This window comes from Phyllostomus discolor, chromosome 1, assembly GCF_004126475.2.
Source record: "Phyllostomus discolor isolate MPI-MPIP mPhyDis1 chromosome 1, mPhyDis1.pri.v3, whole genome shotgun sequence".
NCBI classification, from domain to species: Eukaryota; Metazoa; Chordata; class Mammalia; order Chiroptera; family Phyllostomidae; genus Phyllostomus; species Phyllostomus discolor.
Genome location: NC_040903.2, coordinates 217,589,865 through 217,610,331, shown reverse-complemented (window position 1 = coordinate 217,610,331; position 20,467 = coordinate 217,589,865). Strand labels below are relative to the sequence as shown.

General features: G+C 59.3%; 2 protein-coding genes across 2 annotated transcripts in view; one reads left to right on the top strand and one right to left on the bottom strand.

Moving 5' to 3' along the window:
• Nucleotides 1–9,476, bottom strand: part of TDRD9 (tudor domain containing 9) — a 52,175-nt gene extending 42,699 nt beyond the window's left edge. The window contains 1 exon segment of the mRNA XM_036014225.1: nt 9,265–9,476. Within this exon segment, the coding sequence (XP_035870118.1) occupies nt 9,265–9,476 (212 nt within the window).
• Nucleotides 9,477–14,431: 4,955 nt separating this feature from the next.
• On the top strand, nt 14,432–20,015 carry ATP5MPL (ATP synthase membrane subunit 6.8PL). Its single transcript, XM_036014219.1, has 4 exons — nt 14,432–14,511; nt 17,633–17,757; nt 18,481–18,504; nt 19,845–20,015. Exons 2-4 carry the CDS (start codon nt 17,634–17,636, stop codon nt 19,877–19,879), a joined length of 183 nt encoding a protein of 60 aa, XP_035870112.1. The 5' UTR covers nt 14,432–14,511; nt 17,633; the 3' UTR covers nt 19,880–20,015.
• The last annotated feature ends 452 nt before the right edge of the window (nt 20,016–20,467 follow it).

The following is a 20,467-nucleotide window of genomic DNA, read 5'->3' as shown; positions in this document are numbered from 1 at the left end:
GGGGGACACAGCACACAGGGGACACAGGGGGCACAGCACACAGGGGACACAGCACACAGGGCACACAGGGGGCACAGCACACAGGGGGCACAGCACACAGGGGGCACAGCACACAGGGGACACAGCACACAGGGCACACAGCACACAGGGGGCACAGCACACAGGGCACACAGCACACAGGGGGCACAGCACACAGAGGACACAGCACACAGGGGACACAGCACACAGGGGACACAGCACACAGGGGACACAGCACACAGAGGACACAGCACACAGGGGACACAGCACACAGGGGACACAGCACACAGAGGACACAGCACACAGGGGACGCAGCACACAGGGGACACAGCACACAGGGGACACAGGGGGACACAGCACACAGGGCACAGGGCACACAGCACACAGGGGACACAGCACACAGGGGGCACAGCACACAGGGCACACAGCACACAGGGGGCACAGCACACAGGGCACACAGCACACAGGGAACACAGGGGGACACAGCACACAGGGGGCACAGCACACAGGGCACACAGGGGGACACAGCACACAGGGCACACAGCACACAGGGCACACAGCACACAGGGCACACAGCACACAGGGGGCACAGCACACAGGGCACACAGCACACAGGGGGCACAGCACACAGGGGGCACAGCACACAGGGGACACAGCACACAGGGGACACAGGGGGACACAGCACACAGGGCACACAGCACACAGGGGGCACAGCACACAGGGGGCACAGCACACAGGGGACACAGCACACAGGGGACACAGGGGGACACAGCACACAGGGCACACAGCACACAGGGCACACAGCACACAGGGGGCACAGCACACAGGGGACACAGCACACAGGGGGCACAGCACACAGGGCACACAGCACACAGGGCACACAGCACACAGGGCACACAGCACACAGGGGGCACAGCACACAGGGGGCACAGCACACAGGGCACACAGGGGGCACAGCACACAGGGCACACAGCACACAGGGGGCACAGCACACAGGGGGCACAGCACACAGGGGACACAGCACACAGGGCACACAGCACACAGGGGACACAGCACACAGGGCACACAGGGGGCACAGCACACAGGGCACACAGCACACAGGGCACACAGCACACAGGGGACACAGCACACAGGGCACACAGCACACAGGGGGCACAGCACACAGGGGACACAGCACACAGGGGACACAGCACACAGGGGGCACAGCACACAGGGGGCGCAGCACACAGGGCGCACAGCACACAGGGCACACAGCACACAGGGGGCACAGCACACAGGGCACACAGCACACAGGGGACGCAGCACACAGGGCACACAGCACACAGGGCACACAGCACACAGGGGGCACAGCACACAGGGCACACAGCACACAGGGGGCACAGCACACAGGGGGCACAGCACACAGGGGGCACAGCACACAGGGGGCACACAGCACACAGGGGACGCAGCACACAGGGGACACAGCACACAGGGCACACAGCACACAGGGCACACAGCACACAGGGGGCACAGCACACAGGGCACACAGCACACAGGGGGCACAGCACACAGGGGGCACAGCACACAGGGGACACAGCACACAGGGCACACAGCACACAGGGGGCACAGCACACAGGGCACACAGCACACAGGGGGCACAGCACACAGGGGGCACAGCACACAGGGCACACAGCACACAGGGGGCACAGCACACAGGGGGCACAGCACACAGGGGGCACAGCACACAGGGGGCACACAGCACACAGGGGACACAGCACACAGGGCACACAGCACACAGGGGGCACAGCACACAGGGCACACAGCACACAGGGGGCACAGCACACAGGGGGCACAGCACACAGGGGGCACAGCACACAGGGGGCACACAGCACACAGGGGACGCAGCACACAGGGCACACAGCACACAGGGCACACAGGGGGCACAGCACACAGGGGGCACAGCACACAGGGGACACAGCACACAGGGGACACAGCACACAGGGGGCACAGCACACAGGGGGCACACCACACAGGGGGCACAGCACACAGGGGACACAGCACACAGGGGACACAGCACACAGGGCACACAGCACACAGGGGACACAGCACACAGGGGGCACAGCACACAGGGGGCACAGCACACAGGGCACACAGCACACAGGGGGCACAGCACACAGGGCACACAGCACACAGGGCACACAGCACACAGGGCACACAGGGGGCACAGCACACAGGGGGCACAGCACACAGGGGACACAGCACACAGGGGACACAGCACACAGGGGGCACAGCACACAGGGGGCACAGCACACAGGGGACACAGCACACAGGGGACACAGCACACAGGGCACACAGCACACAGGGGACACAGCACACAGGGGGCACAGGGGGCACAGCACACAGGGGACACAGCACACAGGGGGCACAGCACACAGGGGGCACAGCACACAGGGGGCACAGCACACAGGGCGCACAGCACACAGGGCACACAGCACACAGGGGACACAGCACACAGGGGGCACACAGCACACAGGGGACACAGCACACAGGGGACACAGCACACAGGGCACAGCACACAGGGGGACACAGCACACAGGGGGCACAGCACACAGGGGGCACAGCACACAGGGGACACAGCACACAGGGGACGCAGCACACAGGGGGCACACAGCACACAGGGGACACAGCACACAGGGGGCACAGCACACAGGGCGCACAGCACACAGGGGACACAGCACACAGGGGACACAGCACACAGGGCACAGCACACAGGGCACAGCACACAGGGGGCACAGCACACAGGGGGCACAGCACACAGGGGGCACAGCACACAGGGGACACAGCACACAGGGGACGCAGCACACAGGGGGCACACAGCACACAGGGGACACAGCACACAGGGGACACAGCACACAGGGCACAGCACACAGGGCACAGCACACAGGGGGCACAGCACACAGGGGGCACAGCACACAGGGGGCACAGCACACAGGGGACACAGCACACAGGGGACGCAGCACACAGGGGGCACACAGCACACAGGGGACACAGCACACAGGGGGCACAGCACACAGGGGGCACAGCACACAGGGGACACAGCACACAGGGCACAGCACACAGGGGACGCAGCACACAGGGGGCACAGCACACAGGGGGCACAGCACACAGGGGACGCAGGGGGCACAGCACACAGGGGACACAGCACACAGGGGGCACAGCACACAGGGGCACAGGGGGCACAGCACACAGGGGACACAGCACACAGGGGGCACAGCACACAGGGCACACAGCACACAGGGGACACAGCACACAGGGGGCACAGGGGGCACAGCACACAGGGGACACAGCACACAGGGGGCACAGCACACAGGGGGCACAGCACACAGGGGGCACAGCACACAGGGGGCACAGCACACAGGGCACACAGCACACAGGGCACACAGCACACAGGGGACACAGCACACAGGGCACACAGCACACAGGGGACACAGCACACAGGGCACAGCACACAGGGGGACACAGCACACAGGGGACACAGCACACAGGGGGCACAGCACACAGGGGGCACACAGCACACAGGGGACACAGCACACAGGGGGCACAGCACACAGGGGGCACAGCACACAGGGGGCACAGCACACAGGGGACACAGGGGACACAGCACACAGGGGGCACAGCACACAGGGGGCACACAGCACACAGGGGACACAGCACACAGGGGACACAGCACACAGGGCACAGCACACAGGGGGACACAGCACACAGGGGACGCAGCACACAGGACGCAGCACACAGGGGGCACAGCACACAGGGGGCACAGCACACAGCACACAGGGGACACAGCACACAGGGGACACAGCACACAGGGGACACAGCACACAGGGGACACAGCACACAGGGGACGCAGCACACAGGGGACACAGCACACAGCACACAGGGGACACAGCACACAGGGCACAGCACACAGGGGGACGCAGCACACAGGGGGCACAGCACACAGGGGGCACAGCACACAGGGGACACAGCACACAGGGGACGCAGCACACAGGGGGCGCAGCACACAGGGCACACAGCACACAGGGGGCACAGCACACAGCACACAGGGGACACAGCACACAGGGGACACAGCACACAGGGGACACAGCACACAGGGGACGCAGCACACAGGGGACACAGCACACAGCACACAGGGGACACAGCACACAGGGGGCACAGCACACAGGGGGCACAGCACACAGGGGACACAGCACACAGGGGACACAGCACACAGGGGGCACAGCACACAGGGGACGCAGCACACACAAGTCTCGACAGCGCCGCCCCCACAGTGAGGCCAGCACCGGTCTGGTCAGAGCACGGGACGCTGTCCGCAAGCCCAGCACTGGAGCTGGCGCCCCCCCCCCACCCATGTCCCTCAGGGAGTGGGCACCAGGAGGAGCCCCCACGCTCCCTCTCCTTCCGAGGCGCTGCCAGGAGCAGCAGAAGTGACCGCACCATCCTCCTCCCCAGCCACACAGGGACACCGCCATTTTTTTTTAAGTAACTTCTAACAAAAAGCTCACAGGGGCTGGTGTGGCTCAGTGGGTTGGAACGTCATCCCATAAACCAAAAAGGCTGCAGGTTCCACCCCCAGTCAGGACACATGCCTGGGTTACAGGTTCAATCCCCAGCTGGGGCACTTGCAAGAGGCAATCAATCAGCCCTGGCTGGTGTGGCTCAGTGGACTGAGTGCCAGCCTGCAAACCAGAGGGGTCACTGGTTCAATTCCCAGTCAAGGCAGATGCCTAGGTTGCGGGCCAGGTTCCCAGTGGGGGCCCATGAGAGGCAACCACACACTGATGTTTCTCTCCCTTTCTCTCTCCCTTCTCCTCTCTCTAAAATCAATAAGCACGTTTTAAAAAACAGAAGTTTATTATCTCAGTTTCTGTAACTCAGAAGTCCAGGTAAGCTCAACTGAGTCCCCTGCTTAGAGCCCCAAAGGCCAAAACCCAGGAGCTGGCAGGGCCGCCTTCCCTGCTGAAGACCATCCGCACTGCCGGCCAGACTCGCTGTCGTGAAGCCGTGGGCCAGAGGCCCCGCTTCCTCGCTCCCCAGCAGCCCTCGGCCACCACCAGCCGGGTCCAGTCCCCGCCTGCGGCGCCCACACCCCCCACGCGCCCCCACCGCCCCTCTACCAGCGGCCAGTCAGGGCCCACCGCAGCCCCAAACCCAAGTCCTGGGAGCCGGCCTCTGTGCTGAGGGGCGCCCGCGGGCAGACGGTCGGACGAGCTCCCCACTGCAGGGTCTGTGGCCTCAGTCACATCTGCCAAGTCCCCGCGCCCTGTCTCACGGCCACAAGCTCCAGGGACCACTGAGGGGGTCATCCTGCCTCGCACGACCACGTACCACAGGGGGCTGAGCGGGCCACTCTGCCGCCCAGGCCTTCCTCTCAGCTCTCAGCACACACGTCGCCCACCCAAGGGGCCGTCTCGAGGACGGCGCTCTGCCACCACAGCAGCGGGCCGCGTGCCTGCCGTGCACCAGAGCCCCGGGGCCGCAGGGGCACGCGACAGGCGGAAGGAAGGAGAGCACCCTCGGGCCCTCGCCTCGAGCCTGCGGGGCACAGTGGACGCTGTCTCCCGGAGCCGGTCCTCAGGCCTGGGAAGGGCACTGAAAGCCTCGCCCACGCAGGTGTGTGGGCACGTACGCGGCCGGGCCAGGACCGAGCTCGCAGACCCTGGGCCCACGGGCAACAGCAAACGACCGGGAGCTGCAGCACGGGCCTGCCACCCCCGACTTACAACCACTGGCCGGGCTACGCAGCTACGACCCCGCCCCTTCTCTGATCTACCCCAGGGCTGGGGCACTTCTCCGCACCCTGCCCTTTCCCTCTCTTGAGGAAGTAAAAATAAAACTTTGCTCTCGGCCTTTCCCTCTCCTGTGAATTCTGTCGCCGCCCAGGTCACAGGCCACCCTCGCATCAAGGGTCCATGCCGGCACCCCCAGGAGAAGTAACTACTCAGAGCCTAGTTAACTGCGAGGCGGAACTCTCACAGCAAGGTTACAGAGTAACTTTGCCCATGTTGACTGTAGTGGTTTTTTAAACAGAGCTTGTATTTTGTCTTCTCATTACTCTGAAAAATAATTTTCATTGATTTTACAAAAGTTTCAGTCCATGAAGAACAGAAAATGTAAAAGGACATTTATACCTGTTCTTCCTGTCTCCGACAAGGCTGATGAAATTCACATCCAACATCACAACCAGCTCCCCAAAGGCAGCACTGTCCAGTCTGGGAGCCAGCCTGTCCCGGGCAGGAAGCAGGGCAGCCTCAGACCTTTCGGCAGAGTAATCCAAGGAAACACAGTGTCCGAAAACCCGGACTCAACAGCCACTCTCGGGGGCGGGCGGGCCCACAGGGGTCTCTCTGTTCCCCAGCCTCCAGGGAACAAATTTACCCAAGACCCCACGTTGCGCCCGACTCTGCAAAGGCTCAACGGGAGCCGTGCAAACCTGGCCCAGAGGTCAGCCAGAGCAACCAACAAGATCAACTCACAAGACTGACAAATGCACTCTCTCCACAGCCCAGGCGCTGGGCCTGGGGGAAAGGGGCCGACCGGGGCCCCAGCCGCAGGCGCCCCACCGAGGGAGCAGGGGTTCTGCTCCCGGGACCCGGGTCTCCCAAAAGCAGAAGGCATCCTCTGGCGTTGTTATTTCCTCCCAAACCCACCAACAGGTTAACCGGCAGCAGCTGCTGTGCTGCGGCAGCAGGCCGGCGGGAGGCGGGGCGTTAACAAAACCCACAGCCCAGCCCGCTGCACCTCGGCACTGACCCAGCTGCGCTGAGAACTTCCGACCCCACAGCACACCTGCCCGCGGACGCCCGCGGCGGCTCGCTCCCTGGCTGCCGGGGCCTGGGGGCCGCCCAGTTCACCTCCGCAGCAGGCGGTGGGTGAGTAGGCTGTGGGGGATCCAGACACGGAATATTACCGGGCGCTTAAAAAAAAAAGTGCTGGGTTGCCCAAAAAGTCCGTTATGTTTTTTCCATAGAATAAAAGACACACTTCTCATTTTTCACCAGTAACTACCGATTTGGGTGTTTTGAGTATGTTAGGCATCTCCCACCATCGGCTTCTAGAGGGGAGAAGCCAGGGTGCTGCTAAGCACCTCCCAGAGCACAGACAGCTCCACAGTGCTGGGAGCCGCCCCGCCTGGTAGCAGAAGCTGTAACCCCCGCCAAGGCTAAGGCTGAGGGAACAACCTTGGACCGTAAGCCAGCAAGGAGACAAAGCTTATCTCCCTGGCAGGAGCACCACTTCTGCTCCTTTTACTTCATCCATAACTAGCCCCCAGTGCCTGGTCGGTTAGCCAAAGACGGGTAAGATTCCCCAAGGGGGGAACGATCTAAGACAGGCACGATCACATTGGAGGCCCCCAGGAAGGACTTTGGGGGCTACAGCAAAAGGGGGTGATGGCCCTCACCCATCAACTTTGACATAGCCTGAGTCCTCTTCATCTGGGAGAAAAATCTCCTTATCCCTTGGCTGCCTTACTTCCCTTGCTTCACCTAAGCCTGAAACAATGACAGAGGGTGGTGCAGCCCTGTGCTGGAAAGGGTTGGTTCCCCGGGGGATCAGGCCTAAGAAAGAACATGTAAAATCCTGTGAAACCTGCTTTGTTTAGAATGCTCTCAATGAAATGATAAGGGCCCAAGGAGGAAGTAAGTTTGTTCCTTAAAGTCTTACAGCTCTTTGACCCTGACTTAAAATAGGCCCTCAGAGTCCTTTGTTATTGGATCCTTACTTCTGGGCAATGAGTAATGAGCTTTACCTGAATTCCTGGGTAAACGACCCCAATAAAAGCCATTGAGGAAAAGGCTCTTGGTCCTTCTCCTGTGAGAGATCGGCCACCTTTCCTCCCCAAGCAGGTCATGTCTTGGTAGACTTATCTCATCTGTGGCAGATGGGGGGCTCTGTGGACAAAGCTCCCCGACACCACAGCAAGGAATTACTTGGCCAAAATGTCAACAGTACTAAGAAAATTCACAAACCACTTCTGAAACGTCTGCTCAGTCACAGCACCTTCTCCATACACTTGCGCAAATCTTTTTTGCATTTGTTGCATTTTTACCTTTCTTGGAACAATAAAGCATAATACACCAAAAATATTGCGTGTCTTCTTCCATCTTCAATATTAAAACAGTTGCACAAAAAATTCACCAGTTTTGATGCTTTTTTAAAGGCACACCGATTGTGACAGCTGTCCCAATACACTCCAACAAAACTGTTTCGAATGAAGCTAAAGACAACTGAGCGCTACCAGAGCCACTGTACGGAAAAACGTAACGGAATTGTGGCCAGCCCAACAGCAGCTATCAGGGCCACGAACAGCCGCGGAGGAACCTTCAACGCGCGTTGCCAAGTGAAAGCCGCCAGGCGTGAAAAGGCTGCATACCTGTGGTCAGAGCTATTTGGATGGATGGGGGCGGCCGGGGGTGCCTGGGCGGAGCAGAAGGAGTTTTAGGGCAAGGGCGGGCACAGGTCGTCGTACCGACACCAGCAGTGAACCCTCATCTGAACTACGGACTGCAGTTACTGATAGCGCACCGACCCCGGCTTTGCCAGCTGTAGCCAACCACAGCAAACACAGCAAGGGGAAGTGCTGGGGCAGGGGGAGGGGCAGGGCGGGGGGGGGGGAGGGGCAGGGGCGGGAGGGGAGGGCGGGGAGGGGAGGGAGGGGAGGGAGGGGAGGGGAGGGGGGGAGGGAGGGGAGGGGAGGGGAGGGGAGGGGAGGGGAGGGGAGGGGAGGGAGGGGGGGGAGGGAGGGAGGGGAGGGGAGGGGAGGGAGGGGAGGGGAGGGAGGGGAGGGGGAGGGGAGGGGGAGGGGCAGGGCAGGGCAGGGGCAGGGGCAGGGGCAGGGGCAGGGGCAGGGGCAGGGGCAGGGGCAGGGGAGGGGAAGGGGCAGGGGAGGGGAGGGGCAGGGGCAGGGGAGGGGCAGGGGCAGGGGGCAGGGGCAGGGGCAGGGGCAGGGGCAGGGGCACGGCACTCGCGACCCTCCGCTCAATTCCTCCGGTAACCCTAAGCGGCTCTAAGCTACAGTCTATTAATAAAAGCCAAGGTCGAACTCCGCTTCCGGTCGGGAGGGGCGAGCCGGTGTAGGCGGCGGGATAGGACTCATGCGTGGGACAGCTCGCGCGCCCGGGCGTCGGGGGCCGGGGAAGTGCCACGGGGCCCCGGTCCAGGGGGTCCAGGCGCCGCACCCACCCTCAGCCACCCTCGCCTGCCTCCTACCTCCCGGACTCGGCCTGGCGCGCTGGCCCCTGGGCCTGGGCGGGGGCCGAGGCGGCGGGGTGGGCCCCCGGGCCCCCGTCCCCGCGCCGGGCCTCGTCCCGGGCCGCCTCCGCCGGGAAGACGGGCGGCGAGCCCAGCAGCTCCACGTCGGTCACGGTCTTGCCGATGGTGAACCAGTCGTTGATCTGGTCCACGGTGAGCTTGCGTAGCATGGTCGCGGCCCGCAGCCGGCGCCGCCTCAACCGCCGGGCCCAGCGGTGGAAACTGGCGTCGGCGGGCCCGGGCGTCGGCGGGCACTCCACGCTGCGTCGGCGCGCTCGCAGCCCCGCCCCACCAGAGGCCCTCCAATCAGAGCGCGCCAGTGCCCGAGGCCCGGGCCTCGTGCGGCGCGCTAGGCCTGCTGGGAGCTTGGCTCGCCCCGCCCCATCAAGGAGATCTGGGCCGAGGGTCTGTGGTCCCCAGGGGCGGCGTGGGAGGTCCCTTCGCTCTCTGGGCGTCGGCAAGGTGTCTGCAGACGCGAGGTGTGACACGTGGCCTCGGGTTTCTGCCCTCTCCCTCTGGGGGCTGCTACACAGCGTTTATGCAGCACCGCCTGTACGCCTGGGCCTGTGCAGGGCCGCAGGATACCGCAGTGACGGAGCTCAGCGTGCGGAGGTGGAAAGCAAACCCGGGAAGGGATTTGTGCTTGTGTTGTCGTGGCTGCAAAAGTGGAACACCTTGCACCTAATTTGGGGGAGAGGGCAGAGCAAGGAGGTCAGGGAAGGCCTCTTGGAGACAATGACACCTAAGCAGACGCCTGCGGGACACCCAAGGAAGAATCGGAACAGGGAGGGACTCAGAGGGCAGCATAGGAGAGGGGCACGTGGGCGGAGGTCTGGCCGCTGGCCGCCTTCATGGCTGAGTTGAGGATCTGGAAGAAGTTCTCTGAGGCCAGAACATAAAATTTATGTCATAAATAAACTGAATTCATCTTCCTTCTCCCTAAACGTGCACTGCCCTACCCACAGGTGCACTGCCCTACCCACAGCTAGGCAGGTGGTGAGAGGCACGGATTCGGAGGTCGTCAGCAAATAGACGGTGGTTAAAACCCCAGAAAAGCTGAAATAGTCCACACCAAACTCTAGATGAGCGAAGGGGGGTGGAGGACAGAACCCTAGGAAACAGCCTGAAGGGAGAGGCAGAGGGAAAATCCAGGCAAAGGTGTATACAAAGGAAGGAATAGGACGGGGAGAGTTGGAAGAATGACTACTGTCGGTGCCCAGTGCAGCATCTGATACTGTGGGGGGCTCTCAGGAAAGAGCTGTATGAAAGAATCCGTAGGAGGACCAACAGTGTGACGCCCGATCAGTTAAGGCTGGAATATGCCCCCAAATGCTCAAATAGATTCGCTCGAGAAACTGCAGCGTAAGTCAGACTAGGCAGGCTTGACCTACTGGTGTCTCACCCAAAAAAGAGAAAGAAGAAGAGCCCAGCATGGTACCAAACTGGGAGTCTCAGGTCCAAATCCTGGCCTCACCACTAACTTACATTGGGCTGGCCAAAACGTTTGTTCGGTTTTTCCTGTAAGATGGCTCTAGTAACGCTTAGTTGTCTTTAACGTCATTCAAAACAGTTTTGTCAGATTGTATTGTGACAGCTGTCATGGCAGCATGAGTTCTTTAAGAATTTATCAAAATTGGTGATTTTTTTGTGTAGCCATTTTAATATTGAAGATGAAAGAAAATACACATTTTCAGCATATTGTGTTTTATTACTTCAAGAGGGGTAAAAAACAAAACTGAAATGCAAAAAAAAAAATTGTATTGTGTATGGGGAAGGTGCTGCAACTGATCAAATGTGCCCAAAGCAGTCTGTGAAGTTTTGTGCTGGAGATGTCTCGCTGGTTGATGATGCTCTGTGGTTGGGTAGACCAGTTGGAGGTGACAGTGATAAAATGGAGATATTAACTGAGAACACTCAACAATCTACCACACAGGAGAGAGCTGACATACTCAAAATATCCCAATCAATAGAGTTCTTGCTGAAAATGAAAAGTGTGTCTTTTATTTTACAGGAGAAAAAAACTACAGGAACTTTTGGCCAACCCAATATGATGAGCTTTGGGCCATGTATTCTGACTATTCCAAATACTGCAGCCCTGATTTGAAAATACTTCAGCTTCATACTTTATGTGAAGTCTAGCTAGCACATGTTCTAAATTTCACAAAATACGTTGTAACCGCTAGCAACTCCGGACCTCGCTGGTGCTTGTGTTTTCTGGTATGTCACTGTTCCCACTGGCTGTGGTCCTTTGCTAATGTCACAGTGAATATGAGTTTCAGTAGAAGTTACTCTTCTTCTGAAAAGGTTTTATTTAACACATTTTCTTGAGGGCTTTTTCTATGGCCCTTAATGCTTTTGGGTTACTGTCTCCTTCCATCCTCTTGAGTTTGTAGTTTTTAACTACAGTTTGAAGACAGTGTGTTGATGATTCTTCAGTTTGGAGATTTTTTTTCTCATTTAGTTGCCATTTTCCTGGCTAAACACCAGTTAGCATTCTGTGTCTCCCAGACGGAATGGCTTGAGCTCCCTTCCTGTGGTGTGGTAAGTCTCAGTGCTCCACACATACCCCTGCTCATCTTGCATTACCGTCTAAAGCTCAGTTAAAAAGAGACAGCTCAACGGCTCCCAATCGGCTTGCAGACAGCTAGGCCGGAGCAGGTGGGCAGGCTGCTGGAGACCTGCAGCCTTGGAGGTTTGCGTGTTTGCACTCCCGGAGCAGGTGAGCTGCAGACCCACAGGGAAAACAACTGACAGCCATTTCAGTCGCTATTGATGCCCAAGCTGCATGGTTCCGGGTTGTGGGCTGTGTTGGGTGTTCACCTAAAGACATTACACGTCTGTTGATCTCAAGTCAAGTTTGAAGTTCAAAAGTTTTGTCTTGACATAGCTTGACAATGATGGTCTTCAAGTTTTGCCTAAATGTTTGCTGCCCTTAGCAGTTTTCTAAAACGTTCTAAGTCTAAAGCGTCCTTATTCTGAGACAGTGGTTCCCAGACCTGGTCCTCATCTCAGGACCCCTTTGCACTCTTTAAAATAATTGAAGACCCTGGAGAATTTTTGTTTATGTGCATTACATCTACCTTTTTAGGGATTACAGGTGGTTTCTTTTTACTTTTTAATTCATTTTAAAATAATAAAACTATATGATGTTAAAGAGAATATTTTTATGAAAAGTAACTATTTTTTATTTTTATTTATTTATTTTTAGAGAGGAAAGGGAGGGAGAAAGAGAGAGAGAGAGAAACATCAATGTGCGGTTGCTGGGGGTCATGGCCTGCAACCCAGGTATGTGCCCTGACTGGGAATCGAACCTGTGACACTTTGGTTCACAGCCCGCGCTCAATCCACTGAGCCACGCCAGCCATGGCGAAAAGTAACCATATTTTTAAAAATTTTGCCCTGGCTAGTGTGGCTCAGCGGATTGAGCACCGACCTGCGAACCAAAGGGTTGCTGGTTCAATTCCCAGTGCAGGCACGTGCCTGGGTTGCTGGTGGGGTCCCCAGTGGGGGTATGTTTGAGAGGCAACCACACACTGATGTTTCTCTCCCTCTCTTTCTCCCTCCCTTCCCCTCTCTCTGAAAGTAAATAAATAAAATCTTTTTAAAAATAGGTGGAATAAACGAATGAATTAAATCTTTCAAAAATAATTTTTAAAATTAAAATAACATTTTTTTTTGCCCTGGCTGTTGTAGCTCAGTGGATTGAGCACCAGCCTATGAACCTAAAGGTCACCAGTTTGATTCCCAGTCAGGAACATTCCTGGATTAAGGGACAGGTCCCTGGTTGGGGACATGCAACCCCAAACCTATGGGGGCAACCTATGGTTGTTTCTTGCACATCAACGTTTCTTTCCTTCTCTTTCTCCACCCCTTTCCCTCTCTAAAAATATATAAAATCTAAAAAAATAATAATAAATTGTCAAAGATCTCTTAATGTCTGCCTTCCTGGAAGACAGCTGGATTCCCATACCTGCTTCTGTATTCATTCTCTTGTGACATCACAAGTCGCATAGCCTCTGGAAAAGTCCACCATACACTCATGGAAAATTTTAGTGGAAAAGTCAATTAATATTTTACCATTAATAGGAAAATAATTTTGACCCCCTTGGGGCCTTGGAAACCCCGAAACCACGCTTTGAGAACCACCGTCCTACAGTGGCAAGCAAGCCTTCCAAGTTTCACATACAGCTTCAATTGACTATGAACTTTTCTCTCAGGAGCAGGACCGTGTCTGTTGATCTCCCCCCCCATCCCACCCTTCCATCTCAGCTCCTTTCCTCCTGCCTGAGTAATGAATGCTCTTCTTTCTTTCTCTTTTTTTCTCCTTGCAGATGCAGAGGTGAGTATTCCCTCAGCCCCAGTTTGTCTGAAATGTCATTTCACCTTCTTCACTGAATGTCAATTTCCATACACACTGAATCCTAGATTGGCAATTATTTTAAGATTTCTTTCTTTTTTTAAAGATTTTATTTATTTATTTTTATAGAGAAGGGAAGGGAGGGAGAGAGGGAGAGAAACATCAATGAGTGGTTGCCTCTCATGCGCCCCCTGCTGGGGACCTGGCCCACAACGCAAGCTCGTGCCCTGACTGGGAATCGAACCAGAAACCCTTGGGTTCACAGGCCCGCGCTCAATCCACTGAGTCACAGCAGCCAGGGCACAGTTGTTTTTAAAGTCTGTGTGTGTTGGGTCCAGTGTCTGGAGCCCCTGTGGAAAGTTTGATATTGGTTATTGAGTAGAATTACTAGGCACGGAATAAATGCATGAAAATATCAGAGCAAAGATGTTAATAGTGCAAAGAGAAATGGCAAGAAAACCTCAGCGACGGAGGACTCAGTTTCTCAAGCTGTAGCTGAGTAAGTAAGGACGGCCCCTTTTTCTGGTTGACAAACTCGTCCACTTTGTCCAAGCCCTTCCCGGTGTCGGCACTGGAAGTCCCGCGTCCGGCACAAATCCCGAGGGTTTGTCACTATTTTTCCACCCAAGCCCCTCCCTCGGCGCTCCGCCTCCAAGCCTGCAGCATCGGAGCGGCCGCTGGGGGCGCTGTGGTGCGCCGCCGCGGCCTGGGACGTGTTCCGGCTTTGGGCAGCCGCCGCTCCTTCCGCCTTCCCGGCAGGCCCTAGCGCGGCGCCTGCGCATTCGGTGACCTTTCCGAATCGTTGGCTGTGCTGGTTGGAGCGACCTGAGCCATTGGTCCTGCGACGAAGTGAGTGAGGGAGTCGGGCCCGGCGCTCGGCGGGGGCAGCCGGGACGGTGGGGGACGGGACGGTGGCCGGCGGAGGCCCGGGCCTGAGTGTGCCCGCGGAGAGAGCCGGCGGCGACCGGACCCTCCCCAGCCCTACGGCAGCCCCACCTCAACCCCCGCTGACCTTGGGGCCCAGGGGCGCCCCTGCCTGCGCAAGTTTTCCCGCTCCGGCCCCGAAACTGGAGAAGCCGGTCCAGGGGTCAGGGTGAGTGGGCGGCGGCCGCCCCCGTCCCCCTTTGGTGGGGAGCCGCCGCGCCGAGGTCACGCCGCGGCCAGCGACGAGCCAGAGTCCAAGCAAGAACCCGTGCCCGCGCCTAGCACCTTCCCCACGAGGCTCTCAAGTTCCCGCAACACGCTTGTCTCCAAGTGGGACTGCGTGTATGCCGTGGGGGAGGGGGAACGGGACCAAAACGGGGCCGAACTCGGCCGGTGAGCCCCGGCCTGGGGCGCAAGGGCTCAGACGTCCCTTCCAGTGAGGTCGCGGAGCGGTTTTACTGTGAAGGTGTCAAGGCCTTTGCAGACTGAAACAGACGCGATGGACACCGGATTGGCCTTTGAGTAGCATGGGCCCGTGGTGCTGTGCATCCCGCTCGCAGAGCCGGGAGATGTGGATGGCCGGAGGGGCCCCGGGCGGGAAAAGTAGGGGTCTCGCTTTGTTGGACGTTGAGAACACGGCACTTGCCCGGCCCAGTGTGGGAACTGTGGTTCAGAGGAAAGTCCTGGGGGAAGGTGAGTGTTTGCAGGGTAGGGATAGCGGTCAGGATAGCTGTGGGCGATGCCCGGGCCCCTGGCCCCGAGCAGAACGCCAGGACAGCACTTGTGTCTTTGGTCCCTTCGTACCCACCTCCTCTGCACCCTCCGGATCAGCACCCGGCCTCGCCCAGAGGGCCCCCTCCACCCACTCCTGTCTGAGAGCCGCTCCTCCTGTTCGCCCTCCTGCTGTAACCGGATGTGTTGCCGTCAGCTCCGTGAGGGACTGCTCCAGTCATTTACTGAGTTCTTGCTCCACACCAGGCGCTAGGCTGGGTTTGGTACCTCCCCAAGTTCCACCAGGTGCGGGGGTCCAGGAGGAGGCAGCCCTGTTTCCCACAAAGGGAAACTTCTGGAAGGACAGCTTCAGGAGCTTGCCCAAGGTCGAGAGCAGAGCAGGCAGACCTGGTTCCAACCCAGCCCAGGGTTGCAGGCTCCTGGCCCCTCAGTCCCCTGGAGCACCTCCCGCCCCGTGCACTGCTGGATGCTGCGGGAGAGGCCCACACTCTGAGCCTCCGAGCCCCGCCCCTCCCAGGCTTCCAGGGGCGGCCTCCGTCCCACTAGGGTCCCCTCAGGCTCCTTCTCCAGCAGGTCGTTGGTCTCTGGGAGCCTCGTGCCGGCCGAGCATCTGGGCTCCATCTGAGGTTGGGGACCGCAAGGGCTTCCCAGAGGAGGACAGGGTCGCCTCCTGCCAGGGCCAAGCTCCAGGCTCCCCCGGGAAGAGCTGGGAGCCAGGCCCCGGGGGGCTGGCTCTCGAGGAGCAGGGCGGGTGGTGGCCGACGGCCTGCTCCAAGTTCTCCCTTGGAGGGTGGGGAGCGGTACAGGAGGCAGAGGGCAGGAAGCGCTTTGTGAATGCTGCACATCTGCGTGGGTTCTCAGAGTGAGAGCTGGGGTCTGGTCTCCGGCCTCCAAGGCCCTCAGGGTCCTGGCCCGCCTCCCCTTCCCCAGGGCAGCCGTGGCATTTTACGTAACAAGTGCACGGCAGAGGACGCCAGACACTGAACACCTGGCTCGGAGGAACCCATCTTCTGACAGCCCTCTGGGGTGGGCACCGTTTGGGGCCCCGTTTACAGGTGCGGAACCTGAGGCAGCTTAGCTCAGCTGGGGAGTGGCAGGGCGGAGCTGGGGTCTGGGTGGCCCCCGGGCCCTCTTTCCAACGCCCCCACCCTCCACTCGCACTCTGACCTGGGGGTCCCCGTGTGCGGGCAGCCGCCCAGCGCAGGCTCGGGTCCCTGCTGCTGAAGGAACGAGCGGTGAGGGCAGGGCCTGAGCCCCCGTAGGGGGTGAGGCTGCGTCACCGGGACACACAGGGGTGGGTTCATGCAACGCGGGAGGGCTGCGTGCCGGGGGTTCCTGACAGCGGTGGAATGGGTGCAGGCGGGAGACGGGGTGCTGTGACGTTCCCCGAGGTGACGGGGGGCAGGTGCCACTTGGAGCGTGAGGAAAGCATTGCTCAGAGACCCGCACGTAAAGGTGAACCGTCAGGGCAGAGACGGACGGCTTCCACTGGTCACATTCAGTGACTGGTGAACATTCCTATTCATGAAATAAGTTGTGTGGTAATTGCAGCTCTTGGGGCGTGGCCTCGTCGTCCGAAGCTGCGGCGCATCTGGCCGCAGACCTGCAGACTGAGGTGCACGTGGAACGTGGTGGCTGTGGTCAACAACCTGTGCTGTGCTGTGTCGCCGAGAGGCGGCCGTGGGGCAGTGGGCGTGTTGATGGGCCACATGGGGGAGGTCCTTTCCAGGGTGCACCTGTACGAAGCCCCCACCGTGATGCACACTTTCAGTACCCCACCCTTTTACACGCAGTTACACCTCAGCAGGGCCGAAGTTCAAAGCCGCACCGAGGTGCAGTCAACCACTGCATCGAGCCTGTGCGTCCGGCCCTCAGGGAACCCCCATGCCCTGGTCCCCCACACCCTGGCCATGCTCCTTTCCAGCGGTAAATGCCATGCCAGTGGTCCTTAGCAGGGTGGTGCGGACACATGAGGTCTCAGCCTAAAAGCTGTAAAAGCGATCTGGGGCACACCGTCAGTGGGGGGGAGCCCTGGGGGGACATTCGATGGCACTGCACGGTGGTGCAGGCTTGAGAAGCGAGCGGTGACTGAGTGCTGCGGTGGCCGAGGTCGGGGTGTCGAGGGGGGTGGCCCTCGCAGAGCCACGAGCAGGGGTCCCGAGTGGGTGCAGGTGTCGGGGGCACGTCTGGTGTCAGTGGGTCCCTGCTGTGCTGCTGGGGGAGATCAGGTGAACCTAGTGAGCAGAGGGACGTCCCGGCCGGTTCGGTGCGGAGCCACGGCCGTGTTAATGCGTGTCACTGTGTTCCCTTGCAGATGTTTCAGAGCCTCATGAAGAACGTCTGGGTCCCCATGAAGCCCTACTACACCCAGGTTTACCAGGAGATCTGGGTGGGAATGGGGCTGATGAGCTTCATCATTTACAAAATCCGGAGCGCTGGTGAGTGTCCGTGCCTGACCCGGGGGAGGTCAGGAAGAGAGCGCCTCTCGGAAGGGGTCGCGGTGCGCCCCGTGGAGGACGGCGGTTCGTAGCTGGGCGTGGCTGTAGGCGGGCCGGTGGGCCTCGCTAAGATGGCGGGGCACGCGCCAGCCCTGAGACATTAGGGGGCCGCTGGGGAAGCTTGAGGAAGACGGGGTATCAGGGAAGTGTGACTTTTCTCAGGTGCGACAGCAGTGGTTTCCACTGCAGAGCAGCTGTGCTGAGTGTGCAGGGATGCAGGCTAGCCTCGGGGGGGGGGGGAGTCACGGTGTCCAGTGTTTGTTTAACTGTTCCCCTCAGCTGTGCTGAACGTCGGAAGTGGTCATGGTAAAAGTTGCGGCAGGGCAGCCGTTTGGTTCTCAGTGGAGCAGAGGTGGGGCCCAGTCCTGTGTGCATAAGCGATTGGTCGGAGAGGGGAGAAAGGAGGAAACTTGGATGGCACCACGGGAGCTCGGGCTGTGGGGGAGCAGAGGGCCGTGCAGGCATGGGCAGACGGCCTAGCCGCTCCCGGAACGTCTGTGGTGGAAACCACACTTCTGGGCCGGGAGATGGGGAGGCCCTGTCTGTCTCCTGGGAGCTTCCTGCAGCAGCCTGGCTCGAGCCTCCACAGTGGGACGCACCTCGGGGTTCCAGGGGCCCTTCGTGGGGCGCTAATGTGACCATTTTCCTTCCTTTGTGTTTCAGATAAAAGAAGTAAAGCCTTGAAAGGTAAGGTTTTGCTTTTCAGCTGGGGGGTGGGGAGGGACACACCGTGGCACCGATCCCGCCTGGGTGTCTCAGTGCCCTGAACTGACTCTCTCTCGTGGTTCAGTCAGCGCACCGGGCCGGCCGAAGGTCTGCCACGTCCTTTCCACATGGTGGCTCTAGCGGCGCTCAGCTGTCTCCAGCTTCATTCGAAACAGTTGTGTCGGACTGTACTATGACAGCTGTCATATCAGTGTGCATTTTTTAAAAATTCACTCTGGCTGGTATGGCTCCGTGGACTGAGCGCTGGCCTGCAAACCAAAGGGTCGCCGGTTCGGTTCCCAGTCAGGGCACAGGCCTGGATTGTGGGCCAGGTCCCCAGTGGGGGGCATGCAAGAGGCAATCGATTGATGTTTCTCTCCCTCTTTCTCCTTCTCTTCCCTTCTCTCTAAAAAAGATAAAAAACAAAAACTTACCAGAATTGGTGAATTTCCGTATAGCCATTTTAATATTAAAGATGATGAAGATATGAAACATTTCAACACATTATGCTGTATTATTTGAAGAAAGGCAAAAACAACTGAAACACAAAATTTTTTCAGTGTAGGGAGAAAACTGTGACGGATCAAACGTGCCAAAAGCGGTTTGCGGAGTTTCTGGGTACTGTTGACATTTTGGCCAAGTAATTCCTTGCCGTGGGGCTGTCTATGCATTGGAAGGTGTTTAGCAGCACCCTGGCCTCTGCCCACTAGAAGCCAACAGCGGGGGAGGGCCAACATACTCAAAACATCCAAATCAGTAAAGTTACTGGTGAAAATGAAAAGTGTGTCTCTTACTTGATGGAAGAAACTAAAGGCCCTTTGGCCAACCCAGTAGAAGGCGCAATGGGATATCCTGAGCATGAGGTTCTGCTTCTTGTGGCCTGAGTGGTAGCAACCACTGCTCCCCACTGTGGGCCGAGGGGGAGCGCTGCTTGCAGGCGTGCCGAAGGCCGTGGGTGGGGCGCCCCGGGTAGCGGTGCGGGGGCGGCGCTGGGCAGCCCTTCACCTTGTTTCCCAAGCGACCGGGAGACTGGCCGTCTGCGTCCTGCTCACCCAGAGCTGCTCCTCGCCTTTGGGAGGCATTTCCCGGCCGCCACCCCTCCACCCACTTCCCCCCACCCCCTGCCAGGTGCTCGCCTGCAGGGGAGCTGCACACCTGTGCACCAACCCCACAGACCCCTCAGCTCCCTGGAACCTGGGGAGGCAGCTCTCTGAACTTCCTCAGACCAGTGAGCGCTGCGTCCCCTCCCTGCCCTGCTGGTGCTCACGGCGACCCGCTCTGCTGCTCCGCCCTAAGTCGGCTCTGTGTTTCTTTTTCCAAAGGTTCGAGCCCCGCACCTGCTCACGGCCACCACTAAGCAGCTGGACCCGAGTGCGCAGCGCGTGGAGCGTGGGCGGGCTGTGCGTCGGAGCTCTGTCCGGCGGGGAGGCGGCACGCTCTGTTGTAAAAGCCCCGCTTCCTTGCTGGCGGAATAAATGCCCCTGTGAGACACCACGGCCTGCTCCGTGTTCCTCCGCCGCTCCCGTGTGCCCGTCGACCCCGAGGCGCCCTTGTGCGCGGCAGGCAGGGTCGGGCTCTCGCCGGCTGGTCCCCCGTCCTCAGACGTCCGGAGGAGCTGGGGACCCAACCCTCCGGTTACCATAGCAGCAAGGGGTCAGGTCCAGGCGCTCACCTGTTGGATGTTCAATGTCAGCGAATATTTTTACACGGGGGTCCTCCCACTTGCCCTGGTGACCTCCAAGCCTCCGCTTTCTCCGTGGAAAGTGCAGACAATGGCGTGTGCGTTCTAACTGGAGTCCTTGTGAAAACGGGCTGGGGGGCGTGGTCAGGCATGGCGTTTCAGCTGACGGCCTTCCGAGGTGGGCCACTCAGACCCCGCGGCGGGGGGGGGGGGGGGGGGCGGGGGAGGGGCGGTGCACCTCCGGGAGATTTCCTCCGGAAGTCC